The 17,559-nt window shown below is 46.3% G+C and overlaps 1 protein-coding gene across 1 annotated transcript in view; it reads right to left on the bottom strand.

The window, feature by feature from the left end:
• Nucleotides 1-8,408: 8,408 nt before the first annotated feature.
• The window catches only part of C5H3orf33 (chromosome 5 C3orf33 homolog), a 369,083-nt gene continuing 359,932 nt past the window's right edge, over nt 8,409-17,559 (bottom strand). Inside the window, exon 2 of the mRNA XM_074073939.1 lies at nt 8,409-10,807. Within this exon, the coding sequence (XP_073930040.1) occupies nt 8,779-10,668 (1,890 nt within the window). The 5' untranslated portion in view covers nt 10,669-10,807 and the 3' untranslated portion in view covers nt 8,409-8,778. The remainder of the gene's footprint in view (nt 10,808-17,559) is intronic.

The raw sequence follows: 17,559 nt of genomic DNA, 5'->3' as shown, positions 1-17,559 counted from the left end.
GAGATCACTTGACTCTCCCTGGAGAGGGCAAGAAAGGCTCCCTAGAAGAGGTGGCATTAAGACAGCATCCTGCAGAGCTCCTCAAGGGATACCAGGGACATCAGAATATGGAGGCAAGGGGACTACAATGTGCATCAAAGTGGAGAGGAGACACAGCTGTCCAGGAGAACTGCAAGGAGCGCCCACAAGGGAGCCAAGGTGTGTGCAGAAAGTGAGGCTGGAAGCAAATATAGGCCTAGATCTTGAAAATGCCACCTATAAAGTACTGAGGTGTGTGGACCAATGATCCCTCGGAATCTCAAATAACTTGAACAGTTATTTGAGGAAAGTCAATGTACACTTGACATTGACAGGAAAGTCAAGGTACACTTGGTGTATGGGGCTTGAGAAAAATCATATACATATGTCAGTCCTCCAACCCCAAAGATCTAAGGATCTTTGACTAGGATTTCAACTGCTGCTATGGATAATGAGAATTCTTTATCAGTTAGGACATTTTATGTTGCAAATACTAGAAAATTCAACTCAATTGGCTTAAACTGTAAGGGAATTTATTGATTCATGTAACTAGAAAAGCCAGAAATAAGTAACCTTCCAGACTGTTTTAATCTGGTAGCTACAAAGAAGGAAGATTCTTTACTTTTCTTTCTGAAGGATCAGCTTCTGCCAAGGTTGGTTCCCATTGTGGCTACAAAATGTCAATATTTCCTAGGGCTATATCTACCTTAGTTACATCCTAGCAGAAAGAAGATCTCAGTCCACCAAGTCAAGAAAGAATCCTGAGATTCTGTCCTGTAGGACCAACTTAGGTCACACTCCAGCCCTGAGCCAAGGATGGTAGATAAAAGAAAAGTTGAGAGGGCAGAAGTGCAGTTGGATTAAGTTAGCCAGCATCCACCACTGGGCTGAAGCAGTTGACTTTTGAGGATGCAGATGTACAACTGAATAAAATACAGTCTGAAGCAAAACGTGATTTGGGTAAGTAACCATTATGAGTTCTATACAGATGTAATTAAAGGTGTTTAAGTAGGGAGTGACATGATTGGATTTGTGCTTTGCAAAATAATTTTGGCTTCCGTTTGAAGTCCAAAATGGAGGAGGACAAGCCAGGAATGGGGATATTTCCTGTAAAGGAAGTCTTTGCTATATTTGAAAGTAAAATCTTGGCCTTTGATTTGAACATTGGTACTTATACACGTTTGAAAACCTGTAGCAGTCAGGGAAGGAAGCAAACATTTTTCTGATATTGTCAAATCTCTCTAAATACAGTTTATGTGACTTTAACCTATAAAAACCACCATTCTGAAAACTACTGTTAACATGAACACAATTTTCTCATGTGAAGAACACTGAGAATAGGTCCTAACCTATTCTGTAGGTCATAACTAAACCTACAGAAACTAGACTTGTTTTCAAAAGATAAATTCCTCAACTCCTGTGTGCACTAAATGCATACACATTTGTGACATTCATGTACACACTCGTGCACTCATGCGTACAGACCCACATACCACACTCCCCTTCATGTACACGCATCAGGAAGCTTTGGTATGGCAAGTCCCAGTATGATAAATATTAATTTTAAAAAATCTCTCCAATTTACTTTTCTGTTTAAGGCGAGAGGGGAGGTCAGTCTGGGGTTGTGGATTCAGGTCTGGGGAGTTTCCATCTTCATTATGTATTCTACCCATCTGGGGAAAGGCACTTTTCACGTTCTGTTGTTGCCTGCTCAGTCAGTCTGAAAAATCATTGTCTCTAAGAGAAAAGACATTACCAACTCTCTAGAAATCCACACTGGAAAAAAAAACCCATACCCATATTTATGCAGTGGTATTAAAGAGGAAAGGATAACATCACATTCATAATTGAAATAGTGGAACAACCTGTGGAGTATGGGGTAGAATCATCTCAAGTAAGTGTGGGCAAGGTGGAGCCTGTTTAGCCCCAGCTCTGCTGCTAACTACCTAGGAGATTTTGGTTCAGTCCCTTTAACATTGTGAGTTTCTTTTTTCTTTCAGTGATAACAGAACTCCTTTTCACAGTCAAAGTTTAACAAGAGTAACTGGATAATAGTGGGTAGGCCATGCTTTGAAGTTCTGGCCATCATGAGCTCTAGGCTGCTCCATACTGCTGTGGGGCCAGGAAGATCACAGACTGAGGGCCTGAAACACATGTCTAGAGTCCTCTCTCTGCTGTGCCTCACACTGTCTTGGGGAAGCCTGTGCCACACACTGAGCACAGAAGGTGGACCCAAGGAAACATGGTAGGGCTTCTCTGTGACATCTCTCTGTGGGGGAGGTGGAGACGTACCTGTAGCAGCATCTGTCCTTGGACACAGACTGTGTCCTGCCAGGCACCTGGTGATGAGATGCTTGATGTAAACAAAGAAGACATGCTCTTATTACTGTCGGAATTTGTCATCTTTGATTTTGTTCTCTTTTGTTTTTTTACTGGCTTGAATAAAATTTAGCAGGTTAGACATGCTGGTGTCAAGTGGTACTGTGGCCCTGTGACAGTTTTCATGTTCAACCTTAGAAAAATCCCAAGAGCTTGGGGCCCTTCCACTTTACTCTTTGGACCTTTAGCCTCAACACTAAATGTTGACCCTAAGGTCCCCAGAGTTTTCCACGGTAGCATTTTATAGTGGTAAAAGCTTCTTAAGCATTTGTGCTTTTGTCTCTTTCAAAACACCCATGTCCCTACACATTGGCACACAGATCTTTGCCAGAAAATCCATTACTGTATGGATGCAGGCACAGTTAACTTGTATCAGTGGAATTTATACAGTTAGAAAATACAATGGGAAAACATGTATTCACATACACAAGCCCAAGTACCTCACCTAGAGCTCAAGAGAAGGCTCAGGAATCTAGTACAACTCTACAGGAAAAGTCTGCTATGTGAGGTTTATGAAGAAGCCACAGAATCCACAGAAAATGAGGCCTACTGTGCTCATGGAACCAGCTCCACTGAACACCTGTGTAACTCAAAGTAAAGAATTAACATGCGTCAGGTACCAAAGGTTCATGCCTAGCTACTTGGAAGGCAGAGATGACAAGGGTCACAGTTCAAAGCCAGCCCAGGAAAATAGTTCAGGAGAGCCTGCCTTGAAAACATCCAACACAAAACAGGGCTGGTAGAGTGGTTCAAGTGGTAGAGCACCTGCCTAGCATGCATGACGCCTTGAGTTCAAATCCCAGTACTAAGCAAAAAAAGAATTAACATGTGATTAAAACTTAATATTTTACCATACTAGTCATTTTCTATTCTAACGGGGTGCTTCAGTACAAAGCTGGAGTTAATATAATTCTTATTGCTCACAGGAAATTGCCCCACTGGCCTCTTTTCCCTGCTCTAGACCCAGGTTCTAGCCACTCTGGTCCTCTATCCGAACTGGCCATATACTTTGTTTTCCTTTAAAACAATACAAACTCATAAAACTCTGAGTTGGAAAAAATACAAAGTGACAAAAAGCAATGGTACATACATTTGTCTTCTATACTTTTATAGATACAAAAGATGAAATCAAATGGGCATGGTGGCCCAAGCCTATAATCCCGGTTACTTGGAGGCAGAGATAGGAGGATCGTGGTCTGAGGCAAGCCCAGGAGAAAGTGTGGGACTGTCTGAAAAAAAACTAAAAGCAAATGGCTTAAATGACAGGGCACTTGCCTACAAGTATGAGGCTCTGATTTCAACTCAGTACTGCAAAAGAAAGAAAAAGAAACCATTTCATATAAATCACTCCATTATGTTTATGTCCTTTTTCCCTTCACACTACAGCATAAGCAAGTTCCAATAAAACATGAAGATTTCTTGTAAATGTCCTTTAAAGGGTTATGGGATATTCCATTGATGATTATTTGCTAAAGTTCGCATTTACATCGCTTATCTTATGTGTTCTCTGCTTCACTGCTGTCACTTATGTTGTCATCTGCCTGTAACCTCTTTCCCTCTGTTCTCTGCCTGGGGACTCCATTTATAAGTCAGTTCCAGCTCAAGTGTCCCCTGTCCTGTGTACCTACCTATTCTACACTAACTTCCCAGGGTTAGTTATTTCTATTGGGGTTTTCACATCAGTTTATGGATATCTCCTTATGGTACTGTCAACCTGCGTAGTAAGATATTTGAGCATCTCATCCACCATACTGTGAATTCCTGAATGGAGAATCATGTATTTCTTATCTTTCTCACCCTAGCACAGTGCCTGGCACATCGTAGGTGGCCAACAAATATTTGCTCACTTAAAGAATGTTAGACATATCAGCAGGATCCAGTAGTGTCCTTTCTAAAACTCTTCAAATTTAGCATTTTGAAAAATGTCCATTCATTCTTTCTTCCATCTGTGCTAGAGGCTGGGTGGGTAGAAACAATTTTATAGATGCAAATTATTATATTCCAGTGATAGAAATCTAGTTTGTGATAACAGTACAAAACAAGTAATTAAAATTTTCACTAATTACTATCACTGTTTCTTAGCTAAGCAAATGTAGTTTTGTCACTAAGAACAGCAGATCTTTAAAACTTTAAAGATCTTTTAAAACTTTTTCCTTGTCACTTTCATATTTTAAAAGTTATTTTTGTCTTCTAACTCTTCCCTTTGGAAAGGACTACAAATGCTCCATTGGAGTCCCAACTTGGTAATGGTCAGTTCTGAGAAAATAGATGGTAGGAACGCTAACATGTTTTTAAAGCACATTTTAATCCCAGAAATACTGAATAGTTTTAGAATGGCTCTCAAATTCTCCTGAAGAAAGAGTGGGCTGAATTATGTCTTCCCCATAAGTCGTAACCCCTCAATACCTTATAATGTGACAATATTTGTAGATAGAATCTTTAAAGAGATAATTAATTTAAAGTGAGGTCATTAGGATAGGAACTAACCCAACTATATGTGTAGTGTACTTGAGGCAGGCTAGATTAGGAATAGTCTGGGACTGCACCCTCTCTTGACTCAAGAGCTGCTCCCCTAGCCCACAGGTCAGAGGAGCCAGGTGATGACATATTCTCTCTCCACCTCCAAGTCCAAAGTGATATAAAAACGACCTACCAAAAGACCTGGCCCTTTTTTCTTCCCTTCCCTCACCTGGCAGAACCTGTGACTCCACTTCCTTCGATAAAGCTATGCTATCTCACTCCATCCACTGTTCTGCTTGGATTCTTCCACCCCAGAGCACAGGGCCAAGATCTTCTGGAAACACCATTTGCAGAAAACATCCTTACAGGTAGAGGAGATTAGGACCCAGACAAATATACAAATGGAAGCCCATGTGAAGACACAGGGAGAAGACAACTGTCTTCAAGCCAAAGGCCTCAGGAGAAGCCAATTTTACTAACACCCTGACCTTGAACTTGAAAACTGAAGAGCTGTGAGAAAATAAATTCCTATTATTTAGGACACCAAGTGCTACCAACAGGAAACTTTTCTGCCATAAATATGATAGATAAATCATGAAAGATTTGAGATTAACGAAATAAACTAACATTTCCTGGAATCTCATCTGTTTGCATTATTTTTTTTCATTGTGTAAGGAGAATGTTTCTAAATAAAAAGTTCTCACTATTCAACCATAAGACATCTGTAATTTTATTTTAATTTTTAGCTTTTTTTTGGCAATACTGGAGTTTGAACTCAGGACTTCTTGCTTGCAAGGCAGGTGTTCCACCACTTGAGCCACACCCCCAGTTCTACATTTATAATTTTGAATCTGTGTATTTGTTTATCTGAACATTTATTATAAACATAATTTGTTACCTAGTTTTAACATGGCTTTAGCTTTCATGTTTGTTTATTTCAAGACAGGGTGAGGGAAATGTGGAGAGATATGAAGTAAATCTTTAATAGTAAAGCACTTTCAAATTGACCTTTACTTTTCTGAAGATCCGTATAGCCAACTGCCCCCATCCCAGAAAGAGTAAAAGGGAGTTTTGAGACTACATTTTGTCACCAAGGTTAGGTATGGCTCTATTACAGAGGTGTTGATCTTTCTAGGCAATGACTTCCCAGCTTTACCAACACTTCTTCTTCTCCTGGGCTTTCCTGGTAGCAATGGCTCTGCACTGCTGTTCTCAGTGAAAAAGCACCTACTGCCTCTATGACCTTCCAGGGCCCCATAGGATCTACTTGCTCACACTGTGACCACCCAAGGAATAAACAAGGCCCTTTCTCAACTCAGATTTTGCCTGATTAATTTAACATGATCTTCGAGCAAATGCCACAGTGAGGACTATAGGCAGTGTTGTAATGTCTGGAAGGAAAAGAAAATTGTTCCCAAATGTCTTTAAAACAACAACACAGATAAAAAGGTAATCCAGTCAATCCACAGAGACTATAGTAAATATTGCACAGGAAGACTCGAATGTGCCAAAATAAATCTCAGGGTGTTTTATTTTTTTTTAGCCACATGGTATTCTCTATGCCCACTTTTGTTTTCACAGAATCCAATCAGTGAAAATCCTCACCACAGAGACAGTCACCTCTCTATTCCAACACACATGCCCGTGAATGTGGAAAACAGCGCCTCTCCCCTATAAAACTGAAATATTTCAGAGTCATAGGGAAGCCCTATCACAGTCAGGCAAGCTACAGACATGACCAGGTTCCATCACATCTTGGTAAAAGCCAAAATAAACTTAAATTCCTTCCTTCACAGCCCCACTCGGGGAATTTACCTTTAAGAATCCAGGCCTGTTAATCAAGAAACAACAATTCAATAAAAAGACAGGAGATTACAGAAATGCAAAGATTGTTGATGTGACAGGTGATTCCTAAAGCCATTCAGAGAAAATCACATGGATATCACCTTAGAATAAATCTTGTAGGAATATTGATAGAATTTCCCACGGATGTACTAGGAAGAGCAGATTCTACTCCCCACACTACGCTGAGCTGGAAGGTACCAATATTTCCTATAGATAAAAGTTTACACATGTGAATTTATATAAGCTTTGGTACATTTTTATGAACTTAGATAGTTCCTATGCACATTTTTGGGGTTGCTGGGGATTGAACCCACGGGTTTACACATACTTAGTTAGCATGGGCTCTGTTACTGAGTTCACCACCAGTCTAGTTTAAGTTTGTTGGTTTTGTTTTTTGGGGTGGTACTGGGGTTAGAACTCAGGGTTTTGAGTTTTCTCTACTGCTTAAGCCATGCCTCCAGCTCTTTTTGCCCTGGTTATTTATTTATTTTTGTCTCAGGGCCTCACACTTGCTGGGCAGGCACTCTAGCACTTGAGCTACTCCATCGGCCCAGTCCTAGTTATTTTGGAAATTAGGCTCTCCTTCTTTGACCAGGCCAGTGTTGATCACAGTCCTCCTATTTATGCTTCCTACCATTGCTGGGATGACAGGTGCATGTCACCACATCCTGTCTTTTCCCTTTGAGATGAGATCTTGCAAACTTTTTCCCCCAGGTCTGCCTGGAACTGCAATCCTCCTGATCTCAGCCTCTTGCATTGCTAGAGATGACAGGTGCTGGCTACCGCCCCCACCTATTGGTTGTGAGGGGATCAGGTTGGCCTTTTATCTCCATTCCCTGGATCTGAGCTCCTAAGTAGCTAGGATTATAGGTGTGAGCCACTGGCTCCTGGCTTATGTAAGTTTTATATAAGTTTTTTTTTTTTTTATATGCAGGTCAGCTAAAGGCAGGACCTGCAAAACACTGGAAAGGGGAGGTTGCCAGAATCCTGTAAGATAAGGAAAGTGGAACCCAAATATCAGCCACAAACATTTGACTTCAGGGTAGGTTGCTGCAAATGTAGGACATTTAACAAACAGCAAAGGATGACAGGTAAGGACACTGAGGTGCCAGCTGGATTACTGTGATCCAGCTGACCAAACAGACCAACCAGGAAGCTGGCACATGCCTGTGGAAAAGTGCTGGGAAGGAACAGAAGAAATAAGAATAATAGTTGGTTTATTAACATAATAAGATTACGGATTAGTTTTTCCTTTAGGATTTCTTTTTGTGTTGATATCATTGTATAACAAATATTTCAAGTATATTTCAATAGACTTTCAAACAGCCCCACCCGTTGCTCGATGAGAAAGTACAAAACACCATGCCTGCTCAGAGTATGGCTCAGAAAGGGACTCCCAGCATCAGTGATGCTCCAAAGGTCCCACAGCCAGCACGGAGTCGTGTTTTCATTTATCAACAGTTCTACCATTTTCTGCTGCCCTGCCTTCCACAGCACCATCATGTCAAGGACATCTTGTCTTCCTCCACTGTCACCTTTCATCTTCTTCTGCCATTCACCCAACTGAGCCTGAGTCTTAGGTTGTATACTGGTCCTTTGTCAAATCCACGTAGCTGCTTCTGAGGCAGGCTAGAGTTAGGGCTGCCCTTGTTAGGACCCGGAATCCTATTCCCCCGAGAGACAGAGAGCCAGGCGTGAATGCAATCAACAAAGCAGAGTTTATTGGACTGGCTAGCCAGGGTCGAGCTCCCACACGGACACGCAGGACCGGTTAGGAAAGCAAGACCCTGAGCCTCTTAGGGGGAAATCTTATATAGACTGCAGTGGCGTGCATATTTTTGTTATCAACATTAGACAAGCAGGCAGAGCACATCCTGCACGTACTTCACATCTTGCTCGTACCTCACATCTTGCTCGTATCTCACATCTTGCATTCCTCACATTCTATATGCCCTAACTGAGCCCTGCCGCATTGCTTATCTTATCTACATGGGATGTTTGGTACTGGTTTCTCCAACAAGGGGGTTGGGGCCCGCTGAGACCTCATATTCCTTTCATTCCCCCCTTTCTTATGGCCTAAATTGAGGAATCATCCTCGAGAGGATGAAGAGCCTGATATTGTTGGCGGAGGACCAGAAGTTGGATAGTATTAATTCGACTTTTGACAAAAGTCATAAGTCGGTTTAGAATCCAGGGTCCTATGGTAACAAGCAGTAGGATGATTATTATTGGCCCTGCCAGTGCAGATAAAAGGGTAGCCAACCATGGGGACTGGTTAAACCAAGACTCGAACCAGCTTTCCCCTGCCTCTTTTTCTCGTTTTCTTTGTTCCAGGCTCTTTCGGAGTTTAGACATGGAGTCACGAACAACTCCGGTATGGTCAGCGTAAAAACAACATTCTTCCCCTAGAGCAACACATAGTCCCCCTTTTTGGAGGAACAACAAGTCCAGACCTCGTCGGTTTTGAAGTACTACCTCAGACAGAGAAGTGAGGGATTTTTCTAAGTGGCTAATGGAGGTTTCTATTCTCTCTATATCTTCGTCTATGGCTGCGCGCAGCGAAGACATCCCTTTATGTTGAGTAGCCAGGGAGGCTATGCCGGTCCCTGCCCCAGCCACCCCTAGGCTAAGTAGGGTAGCAATGGTTAGTGTAGAAATAGGCTCTCTCTTCTTTCTCTCACCTGTTCCTATATTCCAGTATGAATATAGACTTTCCTCCGAATGATAGAGGATGCGGGGCAGCACAACCACTATAACACAGAATTCTTTAGAGCTGTTAAACACCTTAGTTGATAGGCATGGGGTGAGTCCGGACCGCGAGCATAGCCACCACCCATTGTCCTTTGGAATTACCCATTTAATAGCATTTCCCCAGGTAGAACTGGCGTTAATAACAGTACATAAGTCCCGTCTGTTCTTTGGCACTTTTCCTAAGCAGGTTCCTTGGCCGTTTACCTGCTGTATGGTCAGACCTCTCTTACGGTCTCCCCAGGAACATTGAGTAGGGTTTTCCTCAGATGAGGTATCGTGAGTGGTGTTTAGCCCTATTGCCTCATAGAATGGGGGCCTCACATCATAACATAACCAACAGGAGTTAGTCATGTTAGGGTTGGTGTGGTTTAACGTCAGGAAGGCAGCACCCATTAGCCCCCAGAGGGGGTCTTTAGATGCGGTCATGAGACTGGGCCTCACCAGGGGAGGGCTGGTTTCTGATGGTCTTGGAGTTGTAACATTAGCCCGAGCTATGGTTGAGGGAAGGTGGTGAGTTGTGGAAGGTTGGGGAGATGGCTTTACATTGGGCGGCCTAAGTACCTTATTGGGGCCTACTGCTGTGGACGGTGGCCCTATGGGCTCAATTTTTAATCTGACCACTATGGTCGAGCCAGCATGTCCACCATATTTATAAAATACAAGTCCCCATACCTTACCTTGTATCCACCCAGGGGTGTCCTTCTTGCCAGTTTCAGTGAAAGTGACCTTGATTCTATCTAGATCCGTGGGCTGGCATTTATGGGTGGGTATTGGAATTCTGTGCCCCCTTAATATCCCATTTACAAAGGCAAATTTGACTAGGTCTGATTTTGATATCCCCCATTTCCATTCACTATCATTGGATGTGACACATGCCCATGACCTACAGAAGGAGTATTGTATCCCCCCACATTCCTGGTTCTTTTTGTGGCCGGGGCAGGCATAAAACCCATAACGTCGGGCTGACTCCGGGGCAGTAGACTTGTAGGCAGGATTGATGTCTCTGAAGCAGAACTGAAGCTCCGGCCACCAAGTTCCTATGGGGGCAGTGCGAGTAGTCTCGTTGAGGGTGGTATGAGTCTCCCCATCGGTGAGTATCCAGGTTTGCTTATAGGGCTGGTGAGGGTTGGTTTCTGCGAGGCTCCCGCTCTGGGCATTGAGCAAGATCAGAGCGATCAGCCACCCCATCCGTGGCTGCTCCTGAAGGCTCTGCATGTTCCCGGGGCCACAAAAGCTTTAGCTTTAATGGGTTGTCTGGGTGCCGCCGTACAGTCCACTCCTTGACCCCTTCTTGTTTTTGATGATTGGCTCGACGCACGTGGGAGTGGTGGATCCAAGGTCCGATGCCATCAACCTTGAGGGCGGTAGGGGTAGTAAACAGTACAACATAAGGTCCTTTCCATCTAGGCTCTAGGGTTTTGGACTGATGCCTTTTAACCCATACCATGTCACCCGGGACTATGCCATGTTCCGGAGCCGGGTCCCTCTTAACAGCGTGGTATGCTTGAATTAAGGGCCAAATCCGTTGTTGCACTTTAGCTAAAGCCTGCAACATGGTCAGGTAATTTGGGGCCAGATCACCTAGTTCTGGGCTTAAGGTCCTCTGAATGATGGGGGGTGGAGCCCCATACAGGATCTCAAAGGGAGTTAGCCCATGGACATAGGGGGAGTTCCGGACTCGGAAGATGGCCAAGGGAAGGAGCGCCACCCAATCACCGCCAGTCTCCAGGGCCAATTTGGCTAAAGTCTCCTTTAGTGTCCTATTCATCCTTTCTACTTGCCCTGAGCTCTGGGGGTTATATTCACAATGTAGCTTCCAATTGGCCCCCATAGTCTGGGCTAGTCCCTGCAGGACCTTACTAACAAAAGCCGGACCGTTATCTGACCCAATTGCCTCGGGCACCCCATATCTGGGTATGATTTCCTCTAGCAAAGCCTTTGCCACTACCTGACTCGTCTCCTTCTTTGTAGGAAAAGCCTCCACCCAGCCTGAAAAGGTATCTATGAATACCAGCAAATATTTGTACCCAAACTTTCCCGGTTTTACCTCAGTAAAATCCACTTCCCAACTTCTTCCCGGAGCCCTCCCCCGTTCCCGAGTACCTGTATGGTGCCCCTCCCTTCGTCCTGGTTTCATGATTGTGCAGCTGGCACAATCTTCCACAATTTGGCGGACTGCTATGGTCTGGTTCGGAAATCGGAGCTGCGCAGATGTCAACAAGTCTAGTAATTTTCTCCGCCCCAAATGGGTGGACTTATGTAAGTTAGCCAACAGGAATCGTCCGAGTTTTTCAGGCAGAATTAACTTGCCTTCCAAGTCGCTTTTCCATCCGTCTTCCCCTTCTCTAAAGGGGGAGTGGGCTCTCATCCAAGTGAAATCCTCTGTGGAGTATTCTGGTCGGGGGGGTAGCGGAGGGAGCTCTGGGACCGGCACGTCTATCGCCGCAACCGTGGAAGGTTGCCCTGTCTCCATGGGAGGACTCACCATTGCTACTCTCTTTGCTTCTTGATCTGCTCTGTTGTTACCGACAGCTTCCGGCGTCTTGGCAGACTGGTGGCCTGGGACATACCTCACTGCCACTGCCTTCGGTTTTTCCACTGCCATTAATAGACGCTGGACTTCGGCTAGGTTCTTTAGATGTTTTCCTTCTGCTGTGCGGAATCCTCTTTCGCGATAGATGGCCCCGTGGACATGGATGGTACCGAAAGCATAGCGGCTATCGGTGTAGATATTGACTCGCTTTCCTTTTGCCCTCTCCAGGGCCTCTGCCAAGGCAATTAATTCCGCTTTTTGGGCTGATGTTCCGGGTGGGAGGGCGCTGCTCCATACCGTATTTCCTTCTTGGTCGACTACAGCTGCCCCTGCCCTTCGGGCTCCATCTTGGAAAAAACTGCTTCCATCCGTGTACCAGTTTAATTTGCAGCCGGACAGGGGGGTATCCTTTAGGTCAGCCCGTACCTGTGTAACTTCGGAGAGGAATTCTTTGCAGTTATGGACAGGTGTCTGCAGTTCCGGGTTAGGCAACAAGGTGGCAGGGTTCAAGATTACGGGATCTGTGAATGTGATCCGAGGGGAATCCAACAAGAGCCCCTGGTAGTGGGTGAGCCTGGCATTCGTCATCCATTTCCCAGGGGGTTGTTTAAGGATTCCCTCCACCGGGTGAGGGGCCGTTACCCAGAGGGCCTGTCCAAAGGTTAGTTTATCGGCTTCTCTCACCAGCACGGCAATGGCCGCTATGATGCGGAGGCAGGGGGGCCATCCTGCCGCTACTGCGTCTAATTTCTTGGAAAAGTATGCCACTGGTCTCTTCCAGGGACCTAGCTGTTGGGTCAAGACTCCTTTGGCTACCCCCTTTTTCTCATCTACAAACAGAGTGAATGGTCTTGTAGGATCTGGCAAGGCTAAGGCAGGGGCCTGCAAAAGAGCGTCTTTTAGCTGATCAAAGGCCTGTTGTTCTCTCTCTCCCCAACTCCAATCTGGAGCTTCTTTGGTGGCCTCATATAGGGGTCTGGCTATTTCCGCAAATCCTGGAATCCAGAGTCTACAGAACCCCGCGGAGCCCAGGAATTCTCTCACCCCCCTAGTGGATGTCGGGGATGGGATAGCCAGAATAGTCTGTTTCATGGCATCAGTCAGCCATCTTGCCCCATCTGCAATCCGATAACCCAAATATGTCACTGACCTTTTACAGATGTGAGTTTTCTTGGCACTTGCCCGATACCCCAGCTCACCTAATTCCGTTAGCAGGTGTTCAGTAGCCTTGATGCACTCCTCTCGGGTTTCTGCCGCTAACAGTAAGTCATCAACATACTGTAATAGAGTGACTCGTGGGTGGCTCCGACGAAAAGGTTCCAGGTCCTGGCTCAGGGCCTCATTAAACAGGGTGGGAGAGTTTTTAAATCCTTGCGGCAGTCTGGTCCAAGTGAGCTGTCCGGATTGGCCCCCATCTTCTTGCCATTCGAAAGCAAATAGCGGCTGACTAATTTCTGACAATGGAATGCTGAAGAAAGCATCTTTCAAATCAAGGGTTGTATACCATACTTGCGAGGGGGGTAGGTGGCTGAGCAAGGTATAGGGATTCGGAACGGTGGGATGAATGTCCTCCGTCCGCTCGTTTACCTTTCGTAGGTCTTGCACAGGCCTATAGTCCCCGCTTCCCGGCTTTCGGACGGGGAGCAGAGGAGTATTCCAGGCAGACTGACAAGGTCGCAGTACTCCTTCCTTTATTAGCCTGTGGATATGAGGGGCTATGCCTCTTCGGGCCTCCTCAGGCATAGGATACTGTTTCACCCGAATGGGGAGAGCAGAAGCCTTCAATTGTATAACTACGGGCGGGAGGTGTTTGGCGAGGCCGGTTCCCGCAGTCTCCGCCCAGGCCGTGGGAAATCTTTTTACCCAATGAGTCATGTCCCCTCCTGGTTCCTGTTGACTCTCAAACAGACGATGCTCGTCAGCCAATGATAGGGACAAGACATGAATCGGGCTCCCTTCTCGATCAGTCACAATTATTCCATCTGGTTCAAAATGGATATGGGCCCCTATTTTGGTGAGTAGGTCCCGTCCGAGCAGGGGAGCGGGGCTCTCAGGGACGACCAAGAAGGAGTGTGTGACCTGGTGTTTTCCTAAGTTCACCTTTCTTTTGGTAGTCCATGTACATAACTGCGTACCGGTGGCCCCCTGAACAACACTTGTTCGTGCCTTGTTCAAAGGTCCATGTGCCTTGTTTAAAACCGAATATTGGGCGCCGGTATCCACCATGAACCCCATCGGCTTCCCCTCCACATGCATTGTTACCCAGGACTCGGGGAGGGGGTCTGAGCCCCGTCTCCTTCAGTCCTCTTCTCCGGCTAGTAGGACTCTGGCCTGCTCTACTGCTCGTTCCCTTTCCCTGTTTTCCCCCGGTCTCCTTCCAAACCCTCTTCTTCCCTTTAACTTAGGACATTCTCTCTTCCAATGCCCCGTTTCCTTACAGTAAAAACAGTGTTCCTTATCCGGGGTCCTGGCGTGGCCCCCTCCTCTGGGTTGGTCCCGGACACCCGCTAGGAAAATACGAGCCATTTCTCTCTGTTGCTTTCGGTTTTCCTTAGCCTGGAACTCCCGGTCCTCCTTTCTCAATTTCTCCTGGGCTTCCCTGTCTTCCTTTCTCTGTCTTTCCTCCCTTTCTTCTGGAGTTTCCCTAGCGGTAAAGACTTTTTCTGCTACCTGTAGCATTTCCCTTATAGTCATCTCCCCTAAGTTTTCCTGTTTATTGAGTTTTCTCCTAATGTCTGGGGCTGCCTGATTAATGAATGAGAGTACCACAGCAGACCGGTGGAGGTCCGCCTCAGGGTCAATCGGGGTGTACTGACGGTATGCCTCATGGAGGCGCTCTAAGAAACCGGCTGGGCTTTCGTTTTCCCCTTGAATGACTGCTTTTACTTTTGCAAAATTGGTGGGCCTTCTAGCGGCCGCTCGGAGACCGGCCATAAGAGTCTGGCGGTAGATCCGAAGACGCTCCCTACCTTCTGCGGTCCCGAAATCCCAATTAGGGCGGCGTAGGGGAAAAGCCTCGTCTATGGCCGGTTGGAGAGTTGTGGGTCTCCCATTATCCCCCAAGACGTTCTTCCTCGCTTCGTTGAGGATGCGCTCTCGTTCCTCCGTCGTAAAAAGAGTATTGAGCAGCTGATGACAGTCATCCCAAGTGGGACGGTGTGTATGCATGATGGACTCCAAGAGATCTATGAGACACTTGGGGTCTTCAGAAAAGGGTGGGTTCTGCGTCCTCCAGTTATATAGATCACTGGAGGAGAAGGGCCAGTACTGAAACTGTTGCCCTCCTCCCGGTCCCCCTTGGCCCACCATCCGGACTGGAAGTGTAGGGACAGTTTCCTCCCCCTGTGTTGATGAGGGGGGCCCGTCTTCCCCCTCCCTTTCCCGGATCCCTCGGGGGCGAAGTCTTCGACCCATTCCTCCTCCTGCTGCCAGTCCTGTTGAGGAGGATGAGGAAATTTCCTCCTCCGGGGCACTGGCTTGGCCAGGGGGAGTCACGTATGGAGGCGGCCGATCTTCCTCTGCCCCTGCGAGGGATGGGTAAAGGGGGGAACTCTCTGGTAAGACCGGAGATGGTGAAGGAGATGCCCTAATTTGAGGACCGGTCAAGGTGGGAAGAGGAAGTTTTTCCTCCTCCTTTATGACCAAGGCGGGCGTGACTGGGGTTTTAGCCCCGGGGGCCGAACTGGAGGGGTGGGTCAGAAAAACTGTTAACCAAGGGGGAGGGTTCCTCACCAGATCCTCCCAAACCAAAATGTAAGGAACTTGGTCTGGATGGCCTCGATTGTCTGGCTGAAAAATGACTGCTTTAACCTTAGTGATCAGGTCTAGGGAGAGGGAACCTTGAATGGGCCACCCGACTCCAAAGGTGGGCCACTCTGCAGAACAAAAGGTGTCGAACTTACCTTTCTTGATGACCAGACCCGCATTTAAGGCCCTTTCTTTAACTTCTGGAAAGTGAGAAAGGATCAGAGACTTTGGGGTTGTTTGTCCCTGTCCCATTGTGGAAGGAGACTCAAACACCAAGAGAGATAGAACAAAAAGGGTAAAGGCAACAATAATTCCACACACACACAACACTCTCCAGCACTCGCTCGGACCGGTCCTTCTCTCACACTGGTGCGCACCCCATTCAACCTCCTCACCGTCCAACTGGGATATCAGGCCGAAAGGCGTCCACTTGACGGGTGGTCGGTCGACTAGCTCAATTAGTTCTTCACCTGGCGCCAGGGTTCCTAAAATGCTCGAGCCCAAATGAGAGGAAAGCCTCTCCCAATAGGACCCTGTGGTCCTCCTTGCGAGATTCCCAGAATGAATCTCCCTGGGGATTGGCCGAATCCCCGCCGCGGCCCAAATGGAACACTCAAGTTCCTCCAAATGAGGGTCTGGGATCCCCTCCCAACGCCTAGGACTTGGGATCGCCCCTGCTTTCTCGCAGGCAGGTTCTGTCTCTCGAGAAAATGAAATCTCGGTGGAACCTCCAAATGTTAGGACCCGGAATCCTATTCCCCCGAGAGACAGAGAGCCAGGCGTGAATGCAATCAACAAAGCAGAGTTTATTGGACTGGCTAGCCAGGGTCGAGCTCCCACACGGACATGCAGGACCGGTTAGGAAAGCAAGACCCTGAGCCTCTTAGGGGGAAATCTTATATAGACTGCAGTGGCGTGCATATTTTTGTTATCAACATTAGACAAGCAGGCAGAGCACATCCTGCACGTACTTCACATCTTGCTCGTACCTCACATCTTGCTCGTATCTCACATCTTGCATTCCTCACATTCTATATGCCCTAACTGAGCCCTGCCGCATTGCTTATCTTATCTACATGGGATGTTTGGTACTGGTTTCTCCAACAAGGGGGTTGGGGCCCGCTGAGACCTCATATTCCTTTCACCCTCTCATGGATTATGCCCAGTGCTTCAGCCAAGCTGCAGAGCGTCCGGTCCTTGTGTGCCCTTCCTTTTGTGAAGACCCTTGTCAAAGCTAAAGCATTTCCAATGGCTCGGAGAGTGAAGTGTTGGATCTACCCACTTAAATAGCCCTCTTCCTGCTTTGAAAACACCTTTACATGAAAATGAAGAAGAATTCAATGACGTTCCTCTTGGGTTTTATGGTAATAGCATGAACTATGGTAGAATGGTCATGCAGCAGGGCTATCATTGCCTTAGAGCATTTGTTAATATTAAAATTCATAAATGCATGCAGATTATTCATTCAATCAATATTCATGGAGGTCTGTCATAAGTACTAAGTAGTGACAGAGCCGGGACCAGGATCCAGGTTCCTTTGCTCAACAGATTCTGTCCCTTCCCCAGGAACCCTGCGGGAGCAGACAGTGCAAACTCTCTTCTAAGCTAGAAAAATGGGGAGTTTGCACTCTGAAAACTTATAGCAAAATTTGGTGCTGTTTTTGAAAAAGACAGCCTCACCACCCTCCCTGAAGCTTAGTACCATCCCCACTCCGCCCCCTTCACGCACCCTCTCTTCTTTCTTTATTTCCATCCAGTTAGCTACAACTAAAAAGCTTCTCTTTTGAGGCAATGTTTTCCACAATTGTGCTACCTACTTTGAACTT

The sequence above is a fragment of the Castor canadensis genome, chromosome 5 (genome assembly GCF_047511655.1).
Source record: "Castor canadensis chromosome 5, mCasCan1.hap1v2, whole genome shotgun sequence".
Classification (NCBI taxonomy): domain Eukaryota; kingdom Metazoa; phylum Chordata; class Mammalia; order Rodentia; family Castoridae; genus Castor; species Castor canadensis.
The sequence above is the reverse complement of the archived record's forward strand: the minus strand, read 5'-3'. Positions and strand labels throughout refer to the sequence as shown.